At 30.4% G+C, this 24,507-nt stretch overlaps 4 protein-coding genes across 5 annotated transcripts in view; 2 read left to right on the forward strand and 2 right to left on the reverse strand.

The window, feature by feature from the left end:
- The window catches only part of LOC113392301 (GTPase-activating Rap/Ran-GAP domain-like protein 3), a 133,898-nt gene extending 118,991 nt beyond the window's left edge, over positions 1-14,907 (forward strand). For both annotated transcript variants that reach the window (XM_026628658.2, XM_026628656.2), the window contains 19 exons: positions 188-319; positions 696-822; positions 2,587-2,685; positions 3,592-3,695; positions 5,793-5,898; positions 7,768-7,910; positions 9,365-9,487; positions 9,655-9,814; positions 10,117-10,257; positions 10,413-10,679; positions 10,771-10,880; positions 10,962-11,075; positions 11,146-11,257; positions 12,044-12,133; positions 13,074-13,195; positions 13,484-13,632; positions 13,778-13,917; positions 14,287-14,413; positions 14,712-14,907. In XM_026628658.2, coding sequence (XP_026484443.1) covers positions 188-319; positions 696-822; positions 2,587-2,685; positions 3,592-3,695; positions 5,793-5,898; positions 7,768-7,910; positions 9,365-9,487; positions 9,655-9,814; positions 10,117-10,257; positions 10,413-10,679; positions 10,771-10,880; positions 10,962-11,075; positions 11,146-11,257; positions 12,044-12,133; positions 13,074-13,195; positions 13,484-13,632; positions 13,778-13,917; positions 14,287-14,413; positions 14,712-14,805 — 2,460 coding nt within the window. In that variant the 3' untranslated portion in view covers positions 14,806-14,907. The remainder of the gene's footprint in view (positions 1-187; positions 320-695; positions 823-2,586; positions 2,686-3,591; positions 3,696-5,792; positions 5,899-7,767; positions 7,911-9,364; positions 9,488-9,654; positions 9,815-10,116; positions 10,258-10,412; positions 10,680-10,770; positions 10,881-10,961; positions 11,076-11,145; positions 11,258-12,043; positions 12,134-13,073; positions 13,196-13,483; positions 13,633-13,777; positions 13,918-14,286; positions 14,414-14,711) is intronic.
- Positions 14,908-17,960: 3,053 nt separating this feature from the next.
- Positions 17,961-21,145, reverse strand: LOC113392302 (uncharacterized). The gene is made up of 5 exons (XM_026628659.2): positions 19,455-21,145; positions 19,279-19,336; positions 19,074-19,198; positions 18,487-18,698; positions 17,961-18,236 (listed from the first exon to the last, which is right to left on the reverse strand). The coding sequence occupies exons 1-5, from the start codon at positions 21,035-21,037 to the stop codon at positions 18,145-18,147; spliced, it is 2,070 nt and encodes a 689-aa protein (XP_026484444.2). The 5' UTR covers positions 21,038-21,145; the 3' UTR covers positions 17,961-18,144.
- Positions 21,146-21,682: 537 nt separating this feature from the next.
- Positions 21,683-22,928, forward strand: LOC113392305 (large ribosomal subunit protein uL30m). The gene is made up of 3 exons (XM_026628663.2): positions 21,683-21,938; positions 22,142-22,268; positions 22,578-22,928. The coding sequence occupies exons 1-3, from the start codon at positions 21,826-21,828 to the stop codon at positions 22,872-22,874; spliced, it is 537 nt and encodes a 178-aa protein (XP_026484448.2). The 5' UTR covers positions 21,683-21,825; the 3' UTR covers positions 22,875-22,928.
- A 70-nt stretch (positions 22,929-22,998) lies between these two features.
- On the reverse strand, positions 22,999-23,719 carry LOC113392304 (uncharacterized). Its single transcript, XM_026628662.2, has one exon. The coding sequence runs from the start codon at positions 23,629-23,631 to the stop codon at positions 22,999-23,001; it is 633 nt and encodes a 210-aa protein (XP_026484447.2). The 5' UTR covers positions 23,632-23,719.
- Positions 23,720-24,507: the final 788 nt, after the last annotated feature.

The raw sequence follows: 24,507 nt of genomic DNA on the forward strand, positions 1-24,507 counted from the left end.
GACGCAAAAGCTAAAAATAAATCATTAGTTACTTAAAAGAGTGCAATACATAGAGAACGTACTGCGATCTAACCAACACAAACCCTTGTATTAGTTAAATAAAGAAAGAGGTTTATGTACTTTATCTCATCATTGAACCAGTAGAGTTTAATATATGATGCCTTGACAAAATATTGCATTGTTACAGGGAGCTCATAAAATATATCTGCCGGCGAGCGCGTGGAGCGGCGGCGGCGGTCAAGCACCGACCAGACCCACCCTCAAACAGATATTGGCCCAGTTTACAGCCATCGAGCGGATTGACAAAATGCCTAGAGAGGTATTCGTTTCTTTAAATACGTTATGCAGATAAACTATGTTTGAAATCATTGATAAATCTAGTATCACAGCATTTTCTCATACAATTCTGTTTTAATTTAGAAATGAAAGGAACTATTTTATTATATACTAGAAAGCCGCTTGGGTTTCGCACGGATACAATTTATTTATAAAATAAATTATATGCTATATAGCACTCAGGAATAACTCAAGAAACAAATATTTATTTTTGTTATAATATAAATAAAAAAATAGAATACTCGAATAACATACGACTTTCAAATGAAAACTTAATAACGGTTAAATTATTACCATTTATCAATTTTTTTTTAAGCCTGTCATTATAATTTAATAATATGTCCTTCATATTATTCAAGATAACGTGTCCGGAATTACAAAAGGATGTTTTGCTGCTGGAAGAACAAGAGGGTTCTGTGAATTTCAAAATAGGTGTTATGATAATGAAACCAGGTCAAAGGACGGACGATGAAATGCTTTCAAACGGTAATTATTATTAAATCTTATACAATTTATATAAAATATATAGTATACAATTTATATATATATATATTTGTCGTAGAAGTATCGTATATAAGCCGAAATGATCCAGATCCATCTTAAAACTCGGGAATCTTAACCGAATATTTAGGGTACAATCCCGCGGAAGCACCATTAAGTTCGCATGTGTTTAACTCGTGTTCAATTTATATCGAAAAACATCGTGATGAAACCTACATGTGTCGGATATCGGAAATTCTGTCACATGTGTGTCAACCCGCAATGGTGGCATAAGCTCCAAACCTTCTTCTCAATAGGACAGGAAGCCTTAACGCAGCTGTGGGATAATTACAGGCAGTTACTAGACTTTATTGTAAACTGTAGATGATTTTCTTGAAAATCAGAAGATTGAGACTTAATACAATAATGGATCAAAATTGACTGTCTCACAGAATCATCTGAGTAAAAACATCAGGCTTGAGCACTTTGAAAAAAAAAAAACATTCCTTTCAGTTTTCTCTACCTTTAAAGCCAATCAACACGTTAATTTAGTATATTAGTATATTTTAGCTGAGCTATTAATAAAATGTTTTCGTTACTTACTCAATTACTACTTATATAAACCTATCATTTGTGAATTTGGTTTAAATACATTTAAGTTATTTTGTTATTATTTCTAATATACTAAATGTAATATATGATATTGACTATAGTTTATAATATTTAAAGAATAGGCGCATAAAAGTTTTATTTAAGGATTTTTATGTTTGACGAGTGATTTTCGAAGCGAGTTACAGAATAGCATTGTTGATAATATTATTTATACGAAAATAATTAAATTCAATATGTAACGTATAGAATAATATAAATGAAAGTAATATCATTTAATCATTCACCGATTATATAAAACTAAAAGTCATACTTAAGTGAGAATCGTGATTCCTGGTAACTCCTGCTTCAAATTTTGCATAAGTTATCAGCTTAAGTTCAAAGATATGTTATTTATCTATACAACTCGTCATTAAAAAGGTTCTAAAGACCTACGGTTCGCAAACTTTGGACACAGTTAGTATACAGCAATTACGACGTGGTCAGTTGCTTTGAGATAAAAGGTCAAACCCAATATCGTGAATGGTTATACCGTAGGCAGTTGTTAATTCTCAACCAATTGTCAAATTTGAGGCTAGCTAAATCGCACTTAAGACTGTTTTCTTAAACGACAATAATGGAGATTCATAAAGTTCACTTTGTATAGTCCCATAAATTTTAGTCTATACTCGTAGTAAAACACACGACATCTATTCCAAATGCAATCTTTAATTACAGTAATGGTTTTAAATGTTTTGTATGTTTATACCCAATTAAAACAGCTTGATTTAGGCTGCATTATAAACTTGTTTAAATCATACAAATGCTAATACTTCACTTGGGTTACGAATATGATTAATTATTATTATTATAACATGCAACATATTATTAATTATTATTAGTATTACAGTATTTTTCTTAATCTGTGAAATACAATAATAAAATCCAACTCAGTTACTATAAATACTAAAATAATAGCTTATTGGTGGTGGTCAGTCATACGATGCAGAACAATGGTTTCCTCTCCTCTTCAGAATTCTTGAAGCTTTCAACACAAGCACCTTTCCCCTGAATATCTTGTAGAATATATAGTATCAATCAATAAAAAAAGGAATTATCTAAATAGTAAACTTTAAATTGAATTCAAAAAATTTCCTGAATTATATAAAGTCTACCTTTCAGAGAAAGGCAACGAGAAATGGGACCGGTTTATTTCACTTTTGGGGGACAAGATTCGATTAAGAGGCTGGAACCGCTTCCGAGGAGGCCTCGACGTTAAAGGTGAGAACTTGAATCTAGAAACTAAACATTTACTTAATTTATTAAAAGCCGACTTATATTTTATGAACTTGTACAAAAAAACTCTTACGTTTTTACTTTTGTCGCTTTACACAAATGATTATGGCATTATAACATAGCGACTATTTTACTGAATATCAGATTGATGAACAAATAAATTGATTAATAACTAATAGCACTGATCATTTAAGATGCCTACATTAGTAATGTACTTGAATATAGTAACCGTGCAGTAGCCCGGTTACTATATTGAAGAATAGAAACGATTTGTTTTATTTAGTCGTAGTAGAATAATTCGTAATTTATAAGTTACCATTGGCTTGCTACGTACTGTTCAGAAGACTCCGAATAACGGATAGTAGGGAAAATGTATGAAGATGACAGATACTATTGTTACCACTAAACGTTTTTTGGAATAGTGAATCTGAACTGAATATCTAACCTGTAATAATTTTTTGTATAAACTAGACAGATATCTGACCCGAACAATAATGTAACTCGCTATTATGAACGCAGGTGTCGTTACCAATAGCAGACCAGATGTTCGTGAAATCGATACGGAAAAATCATACATTTTCCGTAACGCCTCCAAGGTCTACATACCTTATCAGTGTTGACTTTCATTCGCTTAATAAATGTTTACATATTTAGTATTTCTAGTAATTATACAAATAGTTGTATGTAAAACATATTTCTTTAAAAGCTTTTATTTAACTAAACATGTAGTATGTCTGAATCAAATTTTGCAAGTGAAATATAAATAATCTGTTAGGTAGATACCCAACAGATAGAGCTGAATTTCTTTTTCTTTTGGAAAAAATCTACTGTACTCATTATTATTATTAGGTTATGTTATTATAAAGTTTTATTTGTTAATATTGTTTACAGGTGACATGACCGGCAGTCATTCTATATACACCATGCACCAAGGACATGAAATAATGTTCCATGTATCTACAATGTTGCCCTTCTCCAAGGACAACAAACAACAGGTTTGTATGTAAATATATTTACAACTATTTGCATTTGGTAACATTCAGAGATTGGCTTCCTTTTAACGGAACGTATTAAAATTTATGGGTTTGCCCTGCGACTTGCCACTGCCCATTTGAGTCATTCCTCTTTCGAATATTTCTTGTACTTTTTAATAAGATTTTAATGTCTTATTTATTGGCGATTATTGGTAATGTTATTTTATATCCACAAAAACTTAATGTAATATATTAAAGATAACTCAATATGTATCAAAATATTTAATGTACTATTTCAAAGATTAGTTTTAATAGAGTCACAGAAAGATGAAAAAACAATTGGAAAACAAAACGAACCATAAACAACTCCATTTTGTTTTTAATCGACGTTGCCTTTTATCTTAGATAAAAATGTTTTCAATTCTAAATGGGACTGTACATATATCCAATTTTATCTGAACCTTTCGTCGAAAACAACGTCTATCCAAAACAATTTAGTTCATTCACCCATTTCGAAAATAAAAAGACAAATTAAAGGCGTTTTTTACAAGTCACGTCTGATAGAAAATTAAGCCATCCCCCGTGTAAAATTCCCCGTCTGCCTGTTACTAAGGATGTCTTCGTTAACATTATTTACTGAAGTTTCCTAAGACTTCAATTGCTTTACGTAAATTAAAATATTTTTCAATATATTTTGTATTAAAACTTTTTTATGAAATAATATTATGGTATCAATAAATATTTATAATAAAATTGACTATGACCAGTGAATAAAAGGTGATAAGTAAAGTAGTATTCATTACCTACTACCTACCTATTACATTATTAACTGATTCTTTGTAAGGTAGAATAGGCACATCTACACCCAACTTATAAGTGCCGACACTTTAAGATTCAACTAAGAGAAATACTAGTACCTTAACAATATAACAATAGAGTAATGGGGAAACAAGCCAGCAGCAAAAACATTCCAAGGAGGGTATCGTCGACGTTAAAAGTCTGCCAAATCTTTTTTTTATGCAAATTCAAAGGATAAGGGCAAGCAAATGATAATATTTATGAATAATGTTCAAACTTTAATAGCTTTATATACATGGGTGGTGTTCATCATCACACCACCCATGTATATCAAGCTATTTCATATAAACATCTATGGGAGTGGAAGAGAGAATGGGAGTCGAAACGACAAGATTTATGCTCTTGTCATAATTTAGCATAAAGTTGAAAGTGAATATTAGTATATCAGTAAATTAAAAAACATTAACAATATTATTATGTTGGTCTGAAAATATATACACGAAAATAAACCTATAATGGATTCAACTCCAAACTTAATTGAGATAGAATTAGAGTTCTTAATCTAGTTTTCATATCCTGCGAAACAAGAAATAAAGTTGCACAACAATAATGTCATTTACAATTTTATAGTCAATTTAAAAAGTGTAAAAAAAAACCGCTACACACAGTTCTGTAACAAAATCATCAAACATATTACAAAAGTTAAAATTGGTTTAATGCAAATTCAAATGAACTGAGCGAAAATTTGCTCTTACTACATAATTCTATAAATTGCGTTTGACCAGTTTTGACCAACTATTTTATAGTGCAAATTTGCTTCTAAAATCCAATCAAACTGGGATTAGTATACAATATGACGTAGTAACCAGGTATTTATGCATTATTTCTTATAATAAAGTTTTCTAAATTGCCAAATTCAAATTCAGGTTAGCTAATTTGTGATAGATGGGTTTACAAACAGAGTAACATATATTATAAACACATATGGTAAATAGTTTCTTCGATTACTATAGATTCTAAAATTATGTACAAAAGCTCATGTTTTCGAAGTAGTACAAATGCGTGTACTTGTCATTACGTATAGGCAATATCTCTTACAATAAAATTAGACTTTTTCCGTTTTTCAATCTCATCATACATATCGAAATATCTATCATCTCCGTTCACAAGCTTTTTTAAATGCATATAATAACTGCATATATTACCATTTATTTGGCAGATTTTTAAGACCTGCTGTTTTTATTTTAATATACATTTTTACGTTCTGTGAATAATCAATAAATTCTGACCTTACTGCTGACACATATAATCTGCAAACAGCTGGAGAGAAAGCGACACATCGGAAACGACATCGTCAACATCGTGTTCACGGAAGACACAGCTCACAACACCTTCAACCCGCAGTGCGTTAAGAGTCATTTCACTCGTATCCTTTACATTGGAAAATAACGCTATGCACCTTGACATACTAAAAATAATTTGCTGTGGTACAACAAGAGATTATTTATTTGTATATTCTGTATTATATCGCAAAATAGTCTTGTATTAATTACAATAAAGATCTGTTATTTTAGTATAGTGCAGTTAATTAAGATACCAAAAATCTATTATTGAAGATAACAAGTGCATATCAAACGGAGTTTCTAAGAAAGCAACTCAATGTTTTTCGAGTTTTTACTCGTATTACGAAACACTTCGTGGTCTTAAGCGCGTATAAGAAAATATCGTAAGGAAACTTGCATTACTTTAAAGAAGTTCTACGAGATGTATTCGTATTAGGGCATTCGAATATAGTGGAGAAGTACTGCCACTTTCATTATTATTTATTGATGTATTAACATAAAGTCCCGTCTTTTCACACTAACGAGAATTTATGTTCACTTTTTTTGCTTCATTTTAGTGTTCCGTGCATCCCTTTTGTTTAGTTCTCCTTTCTTTTGTTTTATAATGTGAGTCACGATTATATTAAATAACTGTAATAAAAATATTGTGAACGAAATATAACCTAAACTTGTGTTTTCCCTCTATTTACTAGAGATTAAATTAATTTTAGGCTACCTTTAATCAATAGTAATATTTATTATTTTATATACATGTATTTACATTTTCATTCGAATAGTGAATTATTGGTTACAATATGGCCTAACAAAACATTCAAATAATTTAATAGTTAATTTTATAAGGAATCTTCCTTTCTTATTCGAAATCAATCTCTTAAAAAGTAAATAAATCCTGATAGCTGTTTCGACATCTCGACATTTCATATAAGTACTTTCAAAACTTGCAACTTAGTAATATGCTACTTATCATAACTCTTAGACTTTGAAGACGCGGACTTCGGAAATAGTTTGACCTTATTCTTTTCCTAAGGATTTAATACTATGACAATTTAATATAGAACATTATAAGAAAAATACACTATAAATATTTTTCTACAGAATAGTAGACAATAATTCACTAAAATCCATTCGTTTTAATATTGTGTTTATATAAGACGACTAGGTATTACATTTTCCGATACCAAATGAAATGACGTTATAATTCGGAATTGAAATTTCATTAAGCCCTTGTCGGAACGCTGCATAACAGGGAACTGTATGCAAGGCACGTGTAAATGGCAAACGCAAATACTGTGAACGTTACATAATGTTGTGGAAATGAGTGAACCATTTAATTGTACATGTATACCAATTGTACTCATTTAACAACTTGCTGTAATAAAACAACTTAGGTATACGCAATTAATAATAATAATACACTTTATTTCAGATAAGTAGTATCCATAGTGGGTTAGTAAAACTAATTAATAGCTTACAGTCTATGTTAGTGAAATATTTATTATTAATTAAAATATTAATTTCACGTCACAAGTTCGTTGCCGGTTATACATAAACGAACAATATGACGCACAATTGGAGAATCATATTTCTCAGCTACTGTCTTTAGGATGGAGTTAAGTAAAAAAATTGAGTTGTGATTAAAAAGCAAATCTTTCGTACAATTACACTTATAGGAAATCTTTGACTTGTAGTTTTTCCTTTCATATTAGTTATAACAACGCCCAGAATATTGATTCTAAGCGGTGTTATAGAAACTAGAAACCTACTAAGTTATAAAGTTAATCTTAGAAACTTACTTAAATTCTATATAAGTAATACGACGTTACTAATAGTTCTAATTTGACACCTCCATATCTAAATCTATAAAACATAAACATAAAATTATGCTCAGAGCTTAAAACATTTGTTTAAATATATTTTTGTTTCGTAAATAAAATGTCCTAAGTCTAAATCAGATATATTTGCCGTGGTGTCCGAAGTGGAAGGTGAAGGATATAGACTGAGTGTGTACACGGACGACACAGTGCCGCCGTTTGGCCCGTCACTACCTTGTCCACCGATTTTTAGTGATCCACAGCTCTTCAGAGAATTTTTACTTGTAAGTATTATAGCTATAAAGTTGTACAATTATGAATGTATTGTACACTAGCGACTGTTCCGTAACAGTTCATGTAAATATTGAACCATTTTATTCTTTTAGGTGATACTTAGATACAACGAACAGGTACTCGTAGAAGTATAAAAATGTCTTCTGTCTTGAAAAATAAGAAAATCTTTGTTTATTATTTCTAATAATAGTTATGCGTATTTTTTAATAATCTAATTTATAACTTGAGCACTTGTTTTGACGTATTATAACTCATCATTGATCGCAATAGTAGTTTATAGTCTTTGCCATAGTAACAGAACCAGAAAACGTTTATTCAGGACAAACATACATTGCAAATTGCAAAGATAAAGAATAAAAAAATAAGTAAATGATGTATATATGTAAAGCGGTACTGTCTTTTTTATTTACTATGTTAGCTATGTTTTCTCGAAATATCCAAAAATACGTTATTATAGTATGTTTTAGGTACATTACAATAAATATTATAACTTCGACGCGTTCGAAATATATAAAGCATTTTATAAAGAGCTCAACAGACCTAACGAAACTCTTTAAGCCTACGGGTCTTTTATAGTTTGCGTGTCTGATGGTCATCGAACTTGCCCGAACTACAAGTTGAACGTTTGAGCCAGGGTATAGTTTTTCCTTTAGGGATCGATATAATACAACCCGTTTGAGTTTTTAGTGTTTACTCTCCGTTGCTTTTCAAAACACGAGTCTCTACGTCAGATCTCTTTCCGGTTGTATCGGATTACCGTCACATCGAGTCCTGACCTTCATCTGACATCGGCTGAAATCAGTCAAAATGACATAAGAATCATATGTAAACGTATAAATCATGGCTTCTCTTGCCGTTGTTAATTATTTTATCAAATAATTATTTTAACTAGATAGCAATTACCGTTGCTCCTAATTCAAGGGTCGTGTATAGAATTATCGATGAAAGCTAATCGAGCTGCAACTTGTGAAACGGCAGTGATTAAAGAGAATAGAACGCTAATAGTTGAACTTCAGCTTATGAAGTTTCAAAACTAATATACCTGAGTATTGTTATAAATTTATATGTTATATATTTATATACGTATGTACATCTTTTTATACATCTTCTGAATGCAAAGCAAAATAAATCCTAAACATTTCTTCACGGCGATTACACAATTATTTTAATGGCTAAGTTCCGTGGAGACTTGGTAACGGTAAGCAAGTTTATTATCGACAGAGGACTTGCTTGCTTTAATAAAATTAGGTCATTAAGGAACGATTGGAAGCGTTGAGTTATCCGTTGAGGGAATTAAAGAGATTTCACTCCATTAGATAAATTTTATGTACATAAGCAGCCTGTAAATTTCCCACTGCTGGGCTAACGCCTCCTCTCCCTTTGAGGAGAAATTGTATGTAGTTCAGTGCAATATATATTTTTAATTTTATATCCATATTTATAGGTAAAACTTATGAATGGTGAAAAAGCTGCATTCCAAACTCCAACATTTGCGCTCAAAAGACAACGAACCCTTGACACGCTCATAAGAGACATATACGCTGAACATTGCTCCGATCACAAAGTGGTGAGTTTTAAGAAGAATCGTTTCAAGTACAATTCTGTGTGCATTAGATGAAATTTGATTTAAGTCTATATTTTGGTACATTTGGACTATACAATATAATTTTATATTTATATTTTCATTCTTATTATTATTTTAAATAAAACGTCATTTTCATTGGATTTTTTTAGCCAATGCTGTCACGTCGCGCATTATCAGACGTATGGTCAGGTGGAGCGGGGGCAGGAGGCGCGGGAGCGGCACGCACTGAACGGTTTCTTCACATAGGTCAAGCGCTAAAGCTTGATGCAGTGCTACGTGGAGACGCACCAACTAGCTTGGTTTCGACTGGTAAAATTAATACATCCATAAATTAACACTCAGATTTTTATGTGGTTTTTAATTATATAGATATTAAATATTGTTGTTTATCATTATACTTACTCGTATATAATATAAATAACATATGCGTCACCGTTGCTGAGAGTTTAGGGCTACATAAACGAAGGGCGAGGTTTTTTGAATAATATAATAATGTCTACGCTTATTTTCGGGGCTACTTATCTATATGTGATCTACTAAAGACTAGAATATATTATTTATATGAAATAATATAAAAAAATGTTAAGATATATTTTTACAATCTATTTTAGGTTGCGGTGGATCACGACGCGCTCCTTGGGAAGGACGATTATGGCGCGCTGCGCCACTTCCCGCGACACCCATATGTGCAGAACAACTAGCAGAAGGTCGACTGTTACTGTCCACAACATCGAATACATACATTCTAGAAGGTTTGTTTTTATGTGGAAATCGTATGTTATAACTTTATTATGACCTTGCTTGTTTAGTGGCTAGATAAAGCCGCAGAATTCTGGGTTCAAACATCTAGTTGAGCCCATAAAAGTTATTCAGTTTGGCTGACAAAAAACCTCATTCAAACTTTCAGAGAGCGGGACAACCAAAGTAGTGCTCCGTTGGGAAGGATGCGTTCGTTCAGCTCGCGTGACAGAGCGCGCGGGTCTTTTCCGTGTAGGAGCACGGGTGACGGTAGGCGGCGGGTCGACGACAGGTGGCGCGGGGGGTGCGGGAGTGTACGCGTTGCCACTACCCGCGCTCGCTACGGGCGCGTGGGCCATGCGTCCGTTGCAAGACTGCAAGCACGCCCGCCTTCCACGCACCAAGACTGCGCACTTTTTCGATATACTCGAACAAGGTTTTATAAGAATGCATAAAAACATTTGAAGATAATGATTTTTAAGGCTATCGTCCTATCAGTTTAAAATCTATTATACTTACAATTTCAGGCGAAAATGGAAAGACATTATTAGCGGTGGCAATTGGTAGAAGAGTTCTTTTACTCTCTGAAGAACTTAATACAGAAAATGAAATGGGCTTCGAATATATGCATATCAAGGTAGAATTTAAACAAATAGCACTTGAAATAGTAGTACAATACCTAAATTATATTTACGCTATTAATCTCTCTAAATTTCAGGATATACAACTGAGTGAATCTCCTATATTAATAAAGCTTATGGATGGAGAGTATGGAGTTATGGTTGTGGGCTACAAGCATCACTGGGAGTTACTAGAACTAAGTGCCGGACAGGTAGTAACCAATAATTTATCAAAATAAACCATATTATTTGTCATATAAATAATTGTAAATATGTTTTTAGATTATAAAGAGAGCTGATGGGTCCGAAGACAATGTTCCTCGCCGAGGCGCTCTAGTCAATGCATTACGTATCGGTGACGACAGAGATGGACAAATCATATTATGTTATAATCGTACGTATTGTTTACATCTAATAGGTAATTTGAAGCCGAAGCAAAAGCCTAGTCAATCAGGCAGACAATAGTAGACTGACTGTTTAACAAAATGCAGCCTGCGGCCTGTGTAAACGCATGTTTTTGTTTGAGGTTTTCGTATCGTATGTATCGGTATAAGTACAAAAACTGGATTTTGAAAAGTCATACCCTGAGGGTGTTATTAAATATGGGATGAAAATGCGTGTGGTAGTTCATGATTTCATAATGAGTTTAGAATATGGTAATTGATGTTTAGTATTCAGTTTATAAAAAAAGCAGTTGTCTTAACTTTTTTTTTTAATTATATCCACTAAAAAGCCTGACTATGAACGTAAGTATGAAATTTCGTTATATGTTTAAATTGAAAATAATATGACAATTAATGGTAAGGCTTGTTCCTAGACAAGTAATTTATGACAATGGATTTAAAAAATCTAAATAAAATTAAAAAAAAAAATAGTTAATTTAATAAGAGATGAAAACGCATATGGAAGTTCAGTCTCCATTTGTTTATGTGTTATTATCTATTACCACTGCAACTAGAAGCTAAATGAAGGTAAATAAGTAGTAAGGCTCTCTTTTTGGCTCTACCAGAACTCAAAAACTTCAACTATGTGAAAAGATGTATGGTACTGAATTAATGTTGCCCAAGGCTGAAATCTCATCATCCACTCGGCAGGGCATAACTTCAATCGAACTATCCTCAAATATGTCAAGATCAGATATTATTTATGATATAGTAAAATTTTATGTTATTTCTTTCAGATACGTGCCATTTCGAACGATTAACAAATAAAGGCCTAGAAAGTGACAGTGAATATGATTTTCATTGGACGACTGTTCCCACAGCTGTTGGTGAGATGATGATGCAATATAACAAGTTTTTAATAAATTTATGTACTTAAAACTTAAAGTACATTTTTTTTTTTACTAATTAGTGTTACCAATAACATCAATAGTATTATTTTTTAATCGGTTGATGTTGTCCTACCGAAGGTCGATTATTGGAAGAAGCCGAAGATTTTTTGGCTATTGACATAATCTTCGACCGAAGCCGAAGCCAAAGCATAAATAACTTTAAAAAATTTAAGTCAAGATTGGCTTAAAGTGAATACGTTAATGTTTATATAAACAACGTAACGAGATTAAAAAATAAAATAAATTCGAAAAAAATACGATAATAATATTTATTTACTTTAATTTAGCTACGATAAGTTTCAGGTTTTCTCAAGTAGAGTGAAACTATTCTCTACTATTTCTATGCTTTGGTCAATTAAATGCAGAATGGAAAAGTTAAAAAAAAATAGTTAAAAAAATGTAGTTATACATAAATTATCAGTGTTTTGCCAACAATAAGTAACAACTATTTAACTTATCATTAGATCCCATTAATTGAAGCCGTCTCAAGAACTTTTTATTTAAAGCATTGATTATATAATCAACTGTGCGAACAAACTACTGGCGACGGCCAACCTGCGCAACTATGTGTGATCCCCGCCCCCATCTCATTGACTCCTCTTTTACGCTCTCACGCAATTGTAGCACTTCATTCCATTCCGATGCTTACTAGGAGCTTAATACTTATCCTTCGGTTTTGGCCAATTTTACCAGATACCGAAGTTTTATCCAAAGGTGCGCAGCGGTCTTCAAAGCTGAAGGTTTGGTTGGGCGCTATCGATTGGGTAGAACTGGTTTAAAAATCGGTTGCAAGACCCATATTAGCAGATGAATTTAAAATAAAACTTGTAAACAACCATTTGCCATTTGTTAAATAATATTCTTTATTCTTTTTCAGTGTGTGCGTTTCCGTACATTATGGCGTTTGCAGAAGACTTGCTAGAAATTAGATTAGTAGCTAATGGATCATTAGTCCACGCTGCTTGTATACCTGGACTGAAAATTCTGTGTGGCCGAAGAGTAAGTAATAATGTCGTTGATCCAAGTAGAAAATCATACAAGCCATAAATACGTTTGTCTATTAGATTAAAAGAATAATTGCAGTACGACATCAGACATTTTTTGTCATATGCAGTTCGACTATCCGATTTAAAAAAAATTATCATCCATAAACTGTAACAGAAATGCGAATACAAAAAGTAAACTTGACTAAAATTATATTACGAAAATTTTGCACTAATATGACAGAAAATTAGCAATCAACAGCGAAATCACTTTCTCTCATTTAATTTCCCATATTTTCGTCAGGATATATTCTACGTAGCATGCGCACCCGAATACATCCCATTGAGCCGCGAGATCGACCCGTGCCTCGCATTACACGACAACTACGAGCTCGTGCGCCAAATGAGCAAGTGCGGACCATACTCTATTGATGATGACGATGCCGATAATAAGTAAGAAAAACTTGGTTATTTCTGACTAATTCTAATCGATTCCATTCCATCTCTACATTCATCTATTTAAAAAATATATAGGTATAGATACTATAAAAGTCGCAGTATATTGTAATTGTTTGAGTGTATCGTATCTTTTAACTAGAGCTGAGCAGAGTCAAAATAGCCGAACCCCAGAGAACAATTCGGCATCTAGTCGTAGCAGCTCAATATCATCCGAGCAGGAAAACATCCGCCCTCCTCTGCAGAGAATGACCCCCATCTCGCCGCCTACCTCGCCCCAAGGTAACGTTAGTCCTAGTAAAATATACTGTGTGTCATCATAATACCTACATATTAACAGCTCATAGTACAACTCAAGCTCAACTATATTAGATAAAGCAAAAAAATGTAGAAATCAAAGGCAAAATCATCTATTTTCTTACCTTTTATGGAAAAAGCTTTTGAAGATTATTCCAACATGCCTCTCCACGGTCGGATGGCTATACATTTGGCAGAATTTCATCTAACTTATATTATTTTCTACGATATGTTTTCCTGGACTAACGAGTACGCGATGAATTATTTCAAAATTGCCAAATTTTTAACCAACAATTTTTAGCTGAGGTAACCATGATTCAATTGTGGAAAACTAAGTGTTTATTTTTATTCCAGTGCTTCCAGAGAACAGCGGGCGCTGTGTACGCATCTACAAAATTCCGCAGAGCAACCTCAGTGCCGCAACCTACCAGAGGCAGTCCGTCTCCGCGGACCAAGTAGTCACCTCTTACTTCTCTGACAGGTATTGTCTTGTCAACTTGTCAACACTAATGAGTTTAGTCTAATAATAAACTAATAACTAAGATGTTTATTACAATTACGATAGAAACGAAATAAGTATTTCAATGTCATTATAATTAATAAATGATTCTATGTTTGCAAAAGCGATACTCCGTATCGAGTCATATATTTTTGCATGAAAGAAGGTCAAAGCTAAATTTTAGATAGATATAGACAATAATATTTTACTACCATTTTTTACATTTTTAAAATATCTTAACAAAGAAATCTTAACTTATTTTGGTTTCTAATTTTCACAGACCAAACAGTATTAAGCAAAGACTAGCAGAATTAAGATTAGACAGTAAATCGAGGGGAGGTGGCGAAGAACAATGTTTAGAAAATTCCAATTAATCGTCAACAATGCCATAGATTATACGTAAGATACTATCACGTTTTAAATGAATTAAAAGTATGTGTCGTTATGAAAATAATAAATCCAATATTATAATAACATCATAGTAATTTTCAAACGTGCTTAGAATACTACAACTAAATATTAGGTAATGTTTATTGTTAAACTCCTTTGACTGAACACATTAAAAAAAAACATGTCTACTCTATGTATAGGACAATTAGTTATTCTATTATCACAAATGAAGTTGCTATTTTTTTAGACGTTTGTTTTAGATTTTCGAAGCGGTAAAACATCGCTTTTTTATTTATTTGTATTAGCAATATAAAATTAATAACTCCTTAAAAAATACAAAAAAATTAAAAGAGAGTCGATTATTTTACAATTGCAACGGTCGGATCTACGAGTAAGGATATTTAGATATTGTGTAACTAAATTACATATTTCTTACCAAATTAAAGGTAAAGAATCTCAGTCTAAGGATATTTTTTCAAAGTATATATTACCTGAAATCTCCAATTTACTATGTGACGCAATAGGATTACATAAACTACGTTTTTAAATAGTTATAACGAAAATATTTATAAAAGACAAGATAAACAGTATTTATTTTATTAAATGTTGATAAATACTAAAAATGTTATTAAATATTTTATGAAAGATTAAAATTATATTTTAAATGTATTTGGTTATTTTAAGGATTATAAGTACAAAGAAAATATTATGAGAAAAAATATTTTATATATTATAAATATGTCATCGAATCTAATATAAAAAGAAACATATGCAGATATTAGGTATATACTAAATATTTTGAATACAAAAGACATAAATTCATTTAAACAAAGTAGAAAAATGTTATAATATATGTATATCTGTAAGTAACATGGGTCTAGACAATTAAAAAAAATGGTTATCACTTTTTATGTATGTATGGCGCCCAGTGTGGGACCGATACGTGAAAACAATTGTCAAATTGTGAACGCATGCATTTAGTAAAGGAATTATATAGTACTTGGATACATAGTGCTAAAAAGAATAATTTTAAACGTAAATGTAGGTAATTTTCTGTAACATTCATTAAAATATATATTAGGCTGTCAACCTTCCCGCATCAATTCTAGATATGATTGCATATAGTTACTCCTCCTTTTTAATTTATTTCATCGGCATATATATTAATAACATTTGTTTTAGTATTGTGTGTGCTTAATACATACCTAAATATTTAACTCGATAGTATGAACTCTTCTTTACAATAAACATACATTTTAAAATGATTATATTATCATTATAAATTTTTCATAATAATAATATTATATATCGAAATGTTGACAGCCTTAAAACTTTAGATTAATGATATAATACAGTAGATTATGTATTTGTATACTTTAGAATTATTAATCTAGTCAAACTCGTGGAAACCATGCAAGACATAAAGTGATGTAAAATAGATTTCTTAGATCTAATGATAAAATCATTACGTAATGCATTATTTTATATTTTATTTATGGTTATTGTGCCATCCAATTTCTTGGTTATCATTTTAGATTTAATGTTAAACTAACATTATGCGATGCAAGAGAATTGAAATATTATTTAAGTGATGCAAAGTAACTGTAAATAACATAAATGGGATAGTTTAAGTATTTAATTACATATAACTGTTTAATAACAGATAAAACTTATATTGTGTGTTAGATATTTTAGAAAAAGTGTTTTAGGTGTTGTTGAAAAAAAATCACATTAACCAATGAAGGAACCAAATCTGATAGCTACTAAGTGTGTCAATAGAATAAAAACATAGGCCCACCATAACTTAGTCGCCGAAATTACTTCATTTAGTTTTTAGAAAAAAAATAATTGTGTAACCATTCTTATTTATAGCTATATATAACTAAGGCGAATACTAACTTAAACTTAAATTATTTTTAAGAAAATTTCCATGAATATTTGGTCCTTCAATTGTAATGTCTGAAATATATTTACCATTATAAATAATATAGATATAATGATATTATTTATAATCGTTAGATAAGTGTATATATTATAGGGCGTGTTTGGGAGTAAGTATGGATATTTTTAGATCTAATCGAATGACTTTCAAAATATAAAACTATCTTAATTTGGAATGATTGGTTGACTGGTTTATTCATTTAATGTATTTAGTGTTATTTAAGTTATGCTTGGTATTTACTTCCATCAAGAAGATTCAGGAAAAGATTGTACTACATTCATCTTATTCTAATTACCTACGCTTTATTTTGTTAGTTTTAAACCAAATATCAAGACTCTGGATTCTTTCAATATTTATAATTTAAAGGTAAGTAATTATGTAAATGTAATTATGAAACACTACAAAATAGCGCCGCAGACTGTTGCCAGTGTTTGAAAAGATTGTCAAATTTAGTATTTTTCAAACGTAGATCTTACTATTCCGATTACCATTGCGTTGTAATATATCTGTAAACAAAGACAACAGACATCTAACCGATCTAATCTATTTGGTTGCAAATATGATGGAATAATAGGCAAAGGCTACGCCTAGGCTGTTATTGTTTTCAAGATAGAACAATATTTAATATTTTTTACTAGAGAACTCAACACGTTTGAATTATTGAGATATAGTCAACATTATTAATTATTCGAGTGTGTATCTTAGGCGAATGCGAAAAACAATTTTTATTATAATAAATCTTTACCCCAAAATATAGTAAAATTTTAAATTATGGGGCGATGTCTGTCGATGTTTATAAAATATAAAAGAAATGTTAACCAACACAACGCTCAAAAAAATTAAAAGAAATGTAAATAAACATAAATTAAGAATAAAATGCACACCAATAAATAATAATTAAATTTGAAAAATTCGTGTAATTCGTAACTGAAAAGATAAGTTTTAAACATATATATACCTATAATGATTTTAACACCAGTAGGTTAAGCAAAAATTTAGAATATTTTTGACTAAATATAAATTAATAATAGCATAATATATTTATTAGAAAGTAGTTTGTAAGTTATTTATTATTGCAGAAATATCATATTCACATCAACTGTTCCGAAAATAGATATACAAATATGTTACCAAATATAAAAAGGGATTTATCTGTTATTTCCTGTAAAGTTTAAATAAATGTCTGTTCAATAAATAAATGTTTTATTTACAAGTCTGTTACATTATAAAATTCATTTATTCATAATAATAATTAAATACAAAAGTTACACCAAATACAACTACTAAACAATTATTGTAATTTTCTTGTACAAATATTCAATATAAGATAATATTTTATTAACAAATCCAGATAGTACATGTAGAGTACTAGAAAAAAAATTTATAAAAATTTTGGCTGTTGCTTCAATGCTGTTATGTCTAAGAATTTTGGTATCTCCACTTGCCTACGTCCATTTTGATATTTATTATTACCTATAAACAAACCAATATTAAATACATTCACTTAGTCAAGTAAAAACAACATTGTATCATAAAATACACAATAATTAAAAAAATATATTTCACATTTGGTATTCCTAAAACATACAATTAAATATGAAATATGGCTTTAGGCAACCACAAAGTTATTTTTAAACATCCATTAAACAGTGCTTTTTATTGCTGTTATTTATTTTAAATTCTATACAAAGATCTCACAATAAATTAAGTTTGAACAATTTACCATGTAAAAGTTTGTGCTTTTCCATGTAGTTCCTTGTTGCTAAAGACATGTCCACAGGAACAACACCAGGCTTAGGAGACGGACTTTTTGATATCTGTGGTCCATTCTTTAAATATTTAGCGGCAAGCTGGTTCATTTTCAAGCTAGTGTCCGTTGTAGGAGCATGTAATTGTGGTTGCTCTATTTGAAAGGGATCATCACCAAATGTTACTCTGAAAATGACCAGTACAATTAAAATTTCAAAATATATTTATTAATTATATTGTAAATCATTTTAGAATATGTTTATTCTACAGACAAGATGATTGACCCTTTATTAACTTGAAATATCAAAATGGTTATTATTTTAATTTTTAGTCAGTAGTGGTTTCTAACAAAACAAAACCCTGTGAAATGTCTTAGCATGTTACATCTGGCTATTTTTTGTCTTTGAGTTGCTGAGGAAAATTTTATAAGAGAAATATATAAAAGCCACTGAATGTGATAGAGTACAATCTTTAGGTGTGTCAATTAATCAGATGCATTTGAAATAATATAAGATATACATTATAGTCTCAAAGGAAATGCATAGAAAAATAAAATAATACCTTTTGGCAACACTAATGTTAGTTTTGTCTATTTGCATCTGTAAGCACTTTTGTCTATTATTCCTGTATAAAGCACTCGCTGAAGAGGGCATATCAGATTCTTGTAACATGCCATTAACATGTGTCTGCAAAAAAAATACAATATAAAATAATATATTAAGGATTAAAAAAAATATATTTATATTACAATGTACCAACAACTTACCATTACTTTATTATAATATGTCCATCCTACATTGGATTGGTCATCACTAGTATCAGAACTAAAAAAAAAAAAACATTGTTAATCTTTCATATGCTGTTTGATCCAAGCTTTAAGTGTGATTTGAACTAAAACATGGTGCATAAAAAGGAAACTGCCTGTCATTAAATAAAACTCACTCGCTGTAATCTCTCACATCCAAATATAAGCTTTGTTCTGGAGACATTAGAGGTGTGATGGGATTGTCCACTTGCACATTGTATAAACTCATGTCATTCAGTGTTTTATCTACATATCCAGTGTCAGTATTTTTTGTAAGATCACCAATTTCCTGAGCCTGAGTATTCGCATTTATTTTAGGGTCAGATGAATTTGAAACTGGTGCTATGCCGTCAAGAAAATTTAAATTCACTGGATGTGCCTTAGTTACAACCTCCTTTATACTAATTTGGGACCTATTACATTGAATCTGTGCCTCATTTTGCTTGACTATTTCTTTATTAATTATAGTTGAAGTTCTATACATTTCAAAACTTGTCATAACTCCTATTGATATCTTTTCCTCTGTTCCGATAGATTTAACTTCCACATGTTCGGTGACATAATTCTGTAAGGGCTGTGTTATTTTTTGAGGTTCATATGTTTTATTGGCTGATATAAATTTATCTACTTTTTCTTGTAGTAACTGTAATTGCTCATTTTGTAGTTTAATTATTTTAAATAGATCAGCAACAGTAGGTTCTCTTTTCTCTTTGATAATTTTATCCTGTTTCTCAATATCTAAGCAAGTAGGTTTGTTACTTTGTTCATATTTTTCAATTGTCCAATTTTTTTTATTCACTCCAGTCTGGGGTGACTTTGCTGGTGTTTTATTGCAGTTACATGGAGGAAAGTGTGTATGGTTCATTGGTGAATAATTATTACATTGGCAATCTGAGGTCCTTTTAAATAAAGGTGTGCTGCAATGGCAGACTTTATAATGATTTTCAGCCATATATTGATGTTTAAACTCGTCATTCATTAAATGTTCCATATTGCCTTGTGTATTTAAAATATGAATACAGTGGTAACATTTACAAAAATGATTAATTTCTTTTGATGAGTTAGGCTCAGTAAGTTTAGTATCCAACTTTTTTGAAATAGGAATTCCTAATGTCATTATTTCTGTTTTCTTTAAGAGTGGATTATTTTCTTTATCTAATTGTAAATTATTAAATTGACTTTGTATATTTTTAAGATCATTTAAGTTATCTCTTCTTAGGAAGAAATCGTCTTTTTTGTTTAAAACATTTGGTGGACTAGCAGCAACATTATTTTCTATTGGAGTCAATATTCGTGTTGATTTATTTTCCATCATAGGATTAACATTAAAATTGCTTTTCAAAGATTGAATTTGGTACGAATTAACAATATTCTGTCTCGGGAGCGTATGTCTCGGTTTATTGTAAGTACTATCAAGCATACTTAAATCCAACTCATTAGATGGAGAACAACTGTGTTTCTCTGTATTTGGATTATGTGTTAAGTAAGTTTTATTAACTACCGGATACGGTGATGAATCCCCACATTCAAATCTTTGTATAGGATCATTAGTAAAAAGCATTGGTCGATGTTCTAAATAGTTCATTGGAGTTACTGAAGGCGCAGATTGCACTTGCTTCATAATAAAAGGTCGAGGAGAGTGGCATTCTCTCTGGAAGTTTGGATTCATTGCGTTTATTCTTAGAGTTTTAACTGGAGATTCAAAGCGTACCTTCTTCATTAATTAAATTATACACTTCACCAAATAATCATACAATTGATACAAACATTAAACGAAATAATTACAAAAGTTTCGAAACTGAATTGAAGTCACTACTAATTTGTTAAATTGACAGTTTACATTTGAAATATTTGAATTTAAAAAATAGTGATGGCAATTGGTTTTATATAAATCGTCAAAAATGAGATATGATAAACATTTTATATATTTTTCTTTCAACTTTCTATAACTTTAAAAAGATATCTTGATATTTTATCGTAAATAAACATTGATATTTTTTATACAACAATTTATGAGAGCACTTTTAATCTTAAAATAATACCAAAGTATAATTATAACATGTCATATATGAGTTTTATATGTTTGAAAAAGTTAAAAATAATCGAATTTGTTAACTTTTATCCTTATTCCCGATCTAATCATTTAAATCAACAATTAACTTTTGTTATTAATATTATAAAACAATAAACCACTATAAATATTATTTATATTAAATGCTAAAATGGCGAACAAGTGAAACCATTTTTTATTTTAAATACTGAAGATTTTTTTTTCAGACTATGATTTATAATAATATGCTTTTGCTATTTCATAAAAACGAAAAAGGTCAAAAATTACATTGACATTTGACAGCCGTCGATTAATTGTCATTGTTGACAAATGTCCAAATAACTCGTATTCTGTATAATTATTGATTTGATTTGAATGTAATCTCTCATTTCTAATAAATATAATAATTTTAATACAATTGCATAAACTTATTTTTAAGGTTACCGCTACCCTTCAATATGAACAAACAACTATTACAATCAAAAACCCCTTTAACATTGTTAGTTCGTTGTAGAGGTTATAAGCATCCAGGAGGAATCCGATACCCAGGAGGAATAACATATTATCCAAGGTACGTTAGTTCATAACATCCCATGGTTGACTATAAATAATAAAATAACAAATATCAAAAAATCTATTCAGATTATACTCATAACTTTCCTAACTCATACTATGCTTAAAAGCTATATAACACAGTTAAGTTTAGTAGTTTCTGTATACATAAAATACAAAGGAGAGATATGTTTTGTATTAAAAATATTTTTTAACCTCTAGAAACCCAAATCACAAAGACCCTGAGTACACACCATCAAAATTATTCAGAGTGGAACAAATTAAAAGTAGTAAACATCACCCATGGTGGGAGAAGAAAGTTTTGAGTGAACTCAAACTTGAAAGAATTGTAAGTAATATGGCACTATCTATTATACTTTATTGAGTTTTATGGTATACAGCTGATAATCCAAGTACATACTTAATTAGTTTCTAAAACAAACTCTTTTATTTTCCGAAATTTAAATTCCTGTATTTATCCAAACTAAAAAAATATAGTCTTATTATTTTTCTTTGTATTTTATTGAAATAGATTTTATATGTAATGTTTGTTCTTTCTTATTTATATACCTTATGATTTCTTAATATTTCAGATGTCATATGAAATATTTTAGAATTATCTATATTTGTCAGTATTTTAACAAATATTTTATTTTAGAACCAAGTTGCTATTGTGAAGAATATACCCGAAATGAATGCCAAATTATGGTCTATCAAACATCTTATTAAGGTTACCCCAATAACCTTCCCTTATGGAGAACCAACAGAAGAGGATATTAAACACACAATTCTAAAAGAAAATGGTCAATGTATAGTTACAAAAACTTTACAACCTGAACAAACAAAAATAGAAGCTTTAGAAAAATTTGAAAATGATCCAAAGAAAATGGACTCGACAACAATAAAAAGAGATTCTAGGCTTAAATGGAATAATGCCTTCACTGGAGGCTTCTAAGAAACATTAAGTTATAATGATAGTAATTAGTAATTAAAGATTAAATGTAAACTATATAGTTTTTTTTAATAATTATTTATTTAGTATTACTAATCTATACAAATCATAAATATCTGTGTAACAACTATTCATTTTTTTTCTTATACATTAAATAATTGAAATATTCTGGTGTTCTAAAATATGTATCAAGTAATATTCCATGTTTCTTGCCAAGTTGAAATCTTGCATCACCCCAAGACACGACAAATGTTGGATTCAACTTCTTAAATTCGTTCAAATGAAATTTATGTTTTACTATAGAATTAATCCAATGTCCTCTAAAAATAGCTACATATTCATCTCCCTTTTGGTACATACGAACGACAAACTTAGAGATTAACACCTTGACTGCTACATGCAATAATACAAATGATCCAAGGTAGATTAAACATTCAGGTGCATTATTTGCAATGACTAGACTTTCACCTATAATTACTGGATCATTCATTGTATTCACATCAAACACAAATGCAGTATAATAAAGAGTACTCGCTGCGACAATAGCGGTGGATGTCGTTAAATATGCCACAGCATAGTTAAGAGCATTTCCCATTGGAGCTTTATATATTAACTGCCAGTTTTTAGACAGGCCGTCCTTTTCTTGCCATTTTTCTTGCTTATCTAAATATTTTAACGGATGCTGTGATACATATTTTACGGAAGTAAAATTAAACGACGGTCGACAACTAATCGGTCTAAGCAAACGCAAACAATTCATATTCTCAAGCGTAATTTTTTATTTTGTTCTCACTAAAATTGTTTTTTAGTTTCCTTGAAGTCCATATAAAACTATTTCATGGTATTTAAACAAAATATATATAATATTTTGATCATATACTGTTTTTAGGTTAGAAAAATCTGTCAAAGTCAAAAGCTTATGTCAAATGTCAATTGAACTATATTAACAAAAAAACAGACTATCATAATATATTTATTTATATGATGCACTAGAAAACGCATCGGAAGCGGCATTTCAGGGCTTATGAATCTGATATAGTAGTTATATTTACTCTTTGAGGCTTACCCCTCGGTCCTAAAAGCATAAAAAAAAACCATAAAATCCTTGTATCATTATGGAATGGTTCCTAGTACTTAAAACTAGTTAGGCCGCGTTCAACCCTATTTAATAATATCAGTCACAGTTCTGTTATTGTATTTAAGTATTTTATGGTTGATGACTTATGAACTAAAAGAAATTCTGTCAGCTATCTGACAGCTTGAAGTAATAGATTGCAAAAGTTATGGCTTTATTTTTATTTACTGGACAAACAAAACTGTTAACCACTTGTGCACCACGCTGCTCCAATGCGGGTTCGTGGAATACACATGTGGCAGAATTTCGTTGAAACTAGACACAAGCAGGTTTTCTCACGATGTTTTCCTTCACTGGCGAGCAAGAGATGAATTATAAACAAAAATTAAGCACATGAAAATCAGTGGTACTTGTCTGGGTTTGAACCCGATATCATCGGTTATGATGAACGCGTTCTAACCACTCGGCCATCTCGGCTCTTTACTTAATATAGTTTGTTAAATTCAAAAGTGCTTGTAAGCCTCCCTGAATAAAGTATATTTTGATTTTGTATAAGAACAA

Source organism: Vanessa tameamea, chromosome 5, assembly GCF_037043105.1.
Source record: "Vanessa tameamea isolate UH-Manoa-2023 chromosome 5, ilVanTame1 primary haplotype, whole genome shotgun sequence".
Lineage (NCBI taxonomy): Eukaryota > Metazoa > Arthropoda > Insecta > Lepidoptera > Nymphalidae > Vanessa > Vanessa tameamea.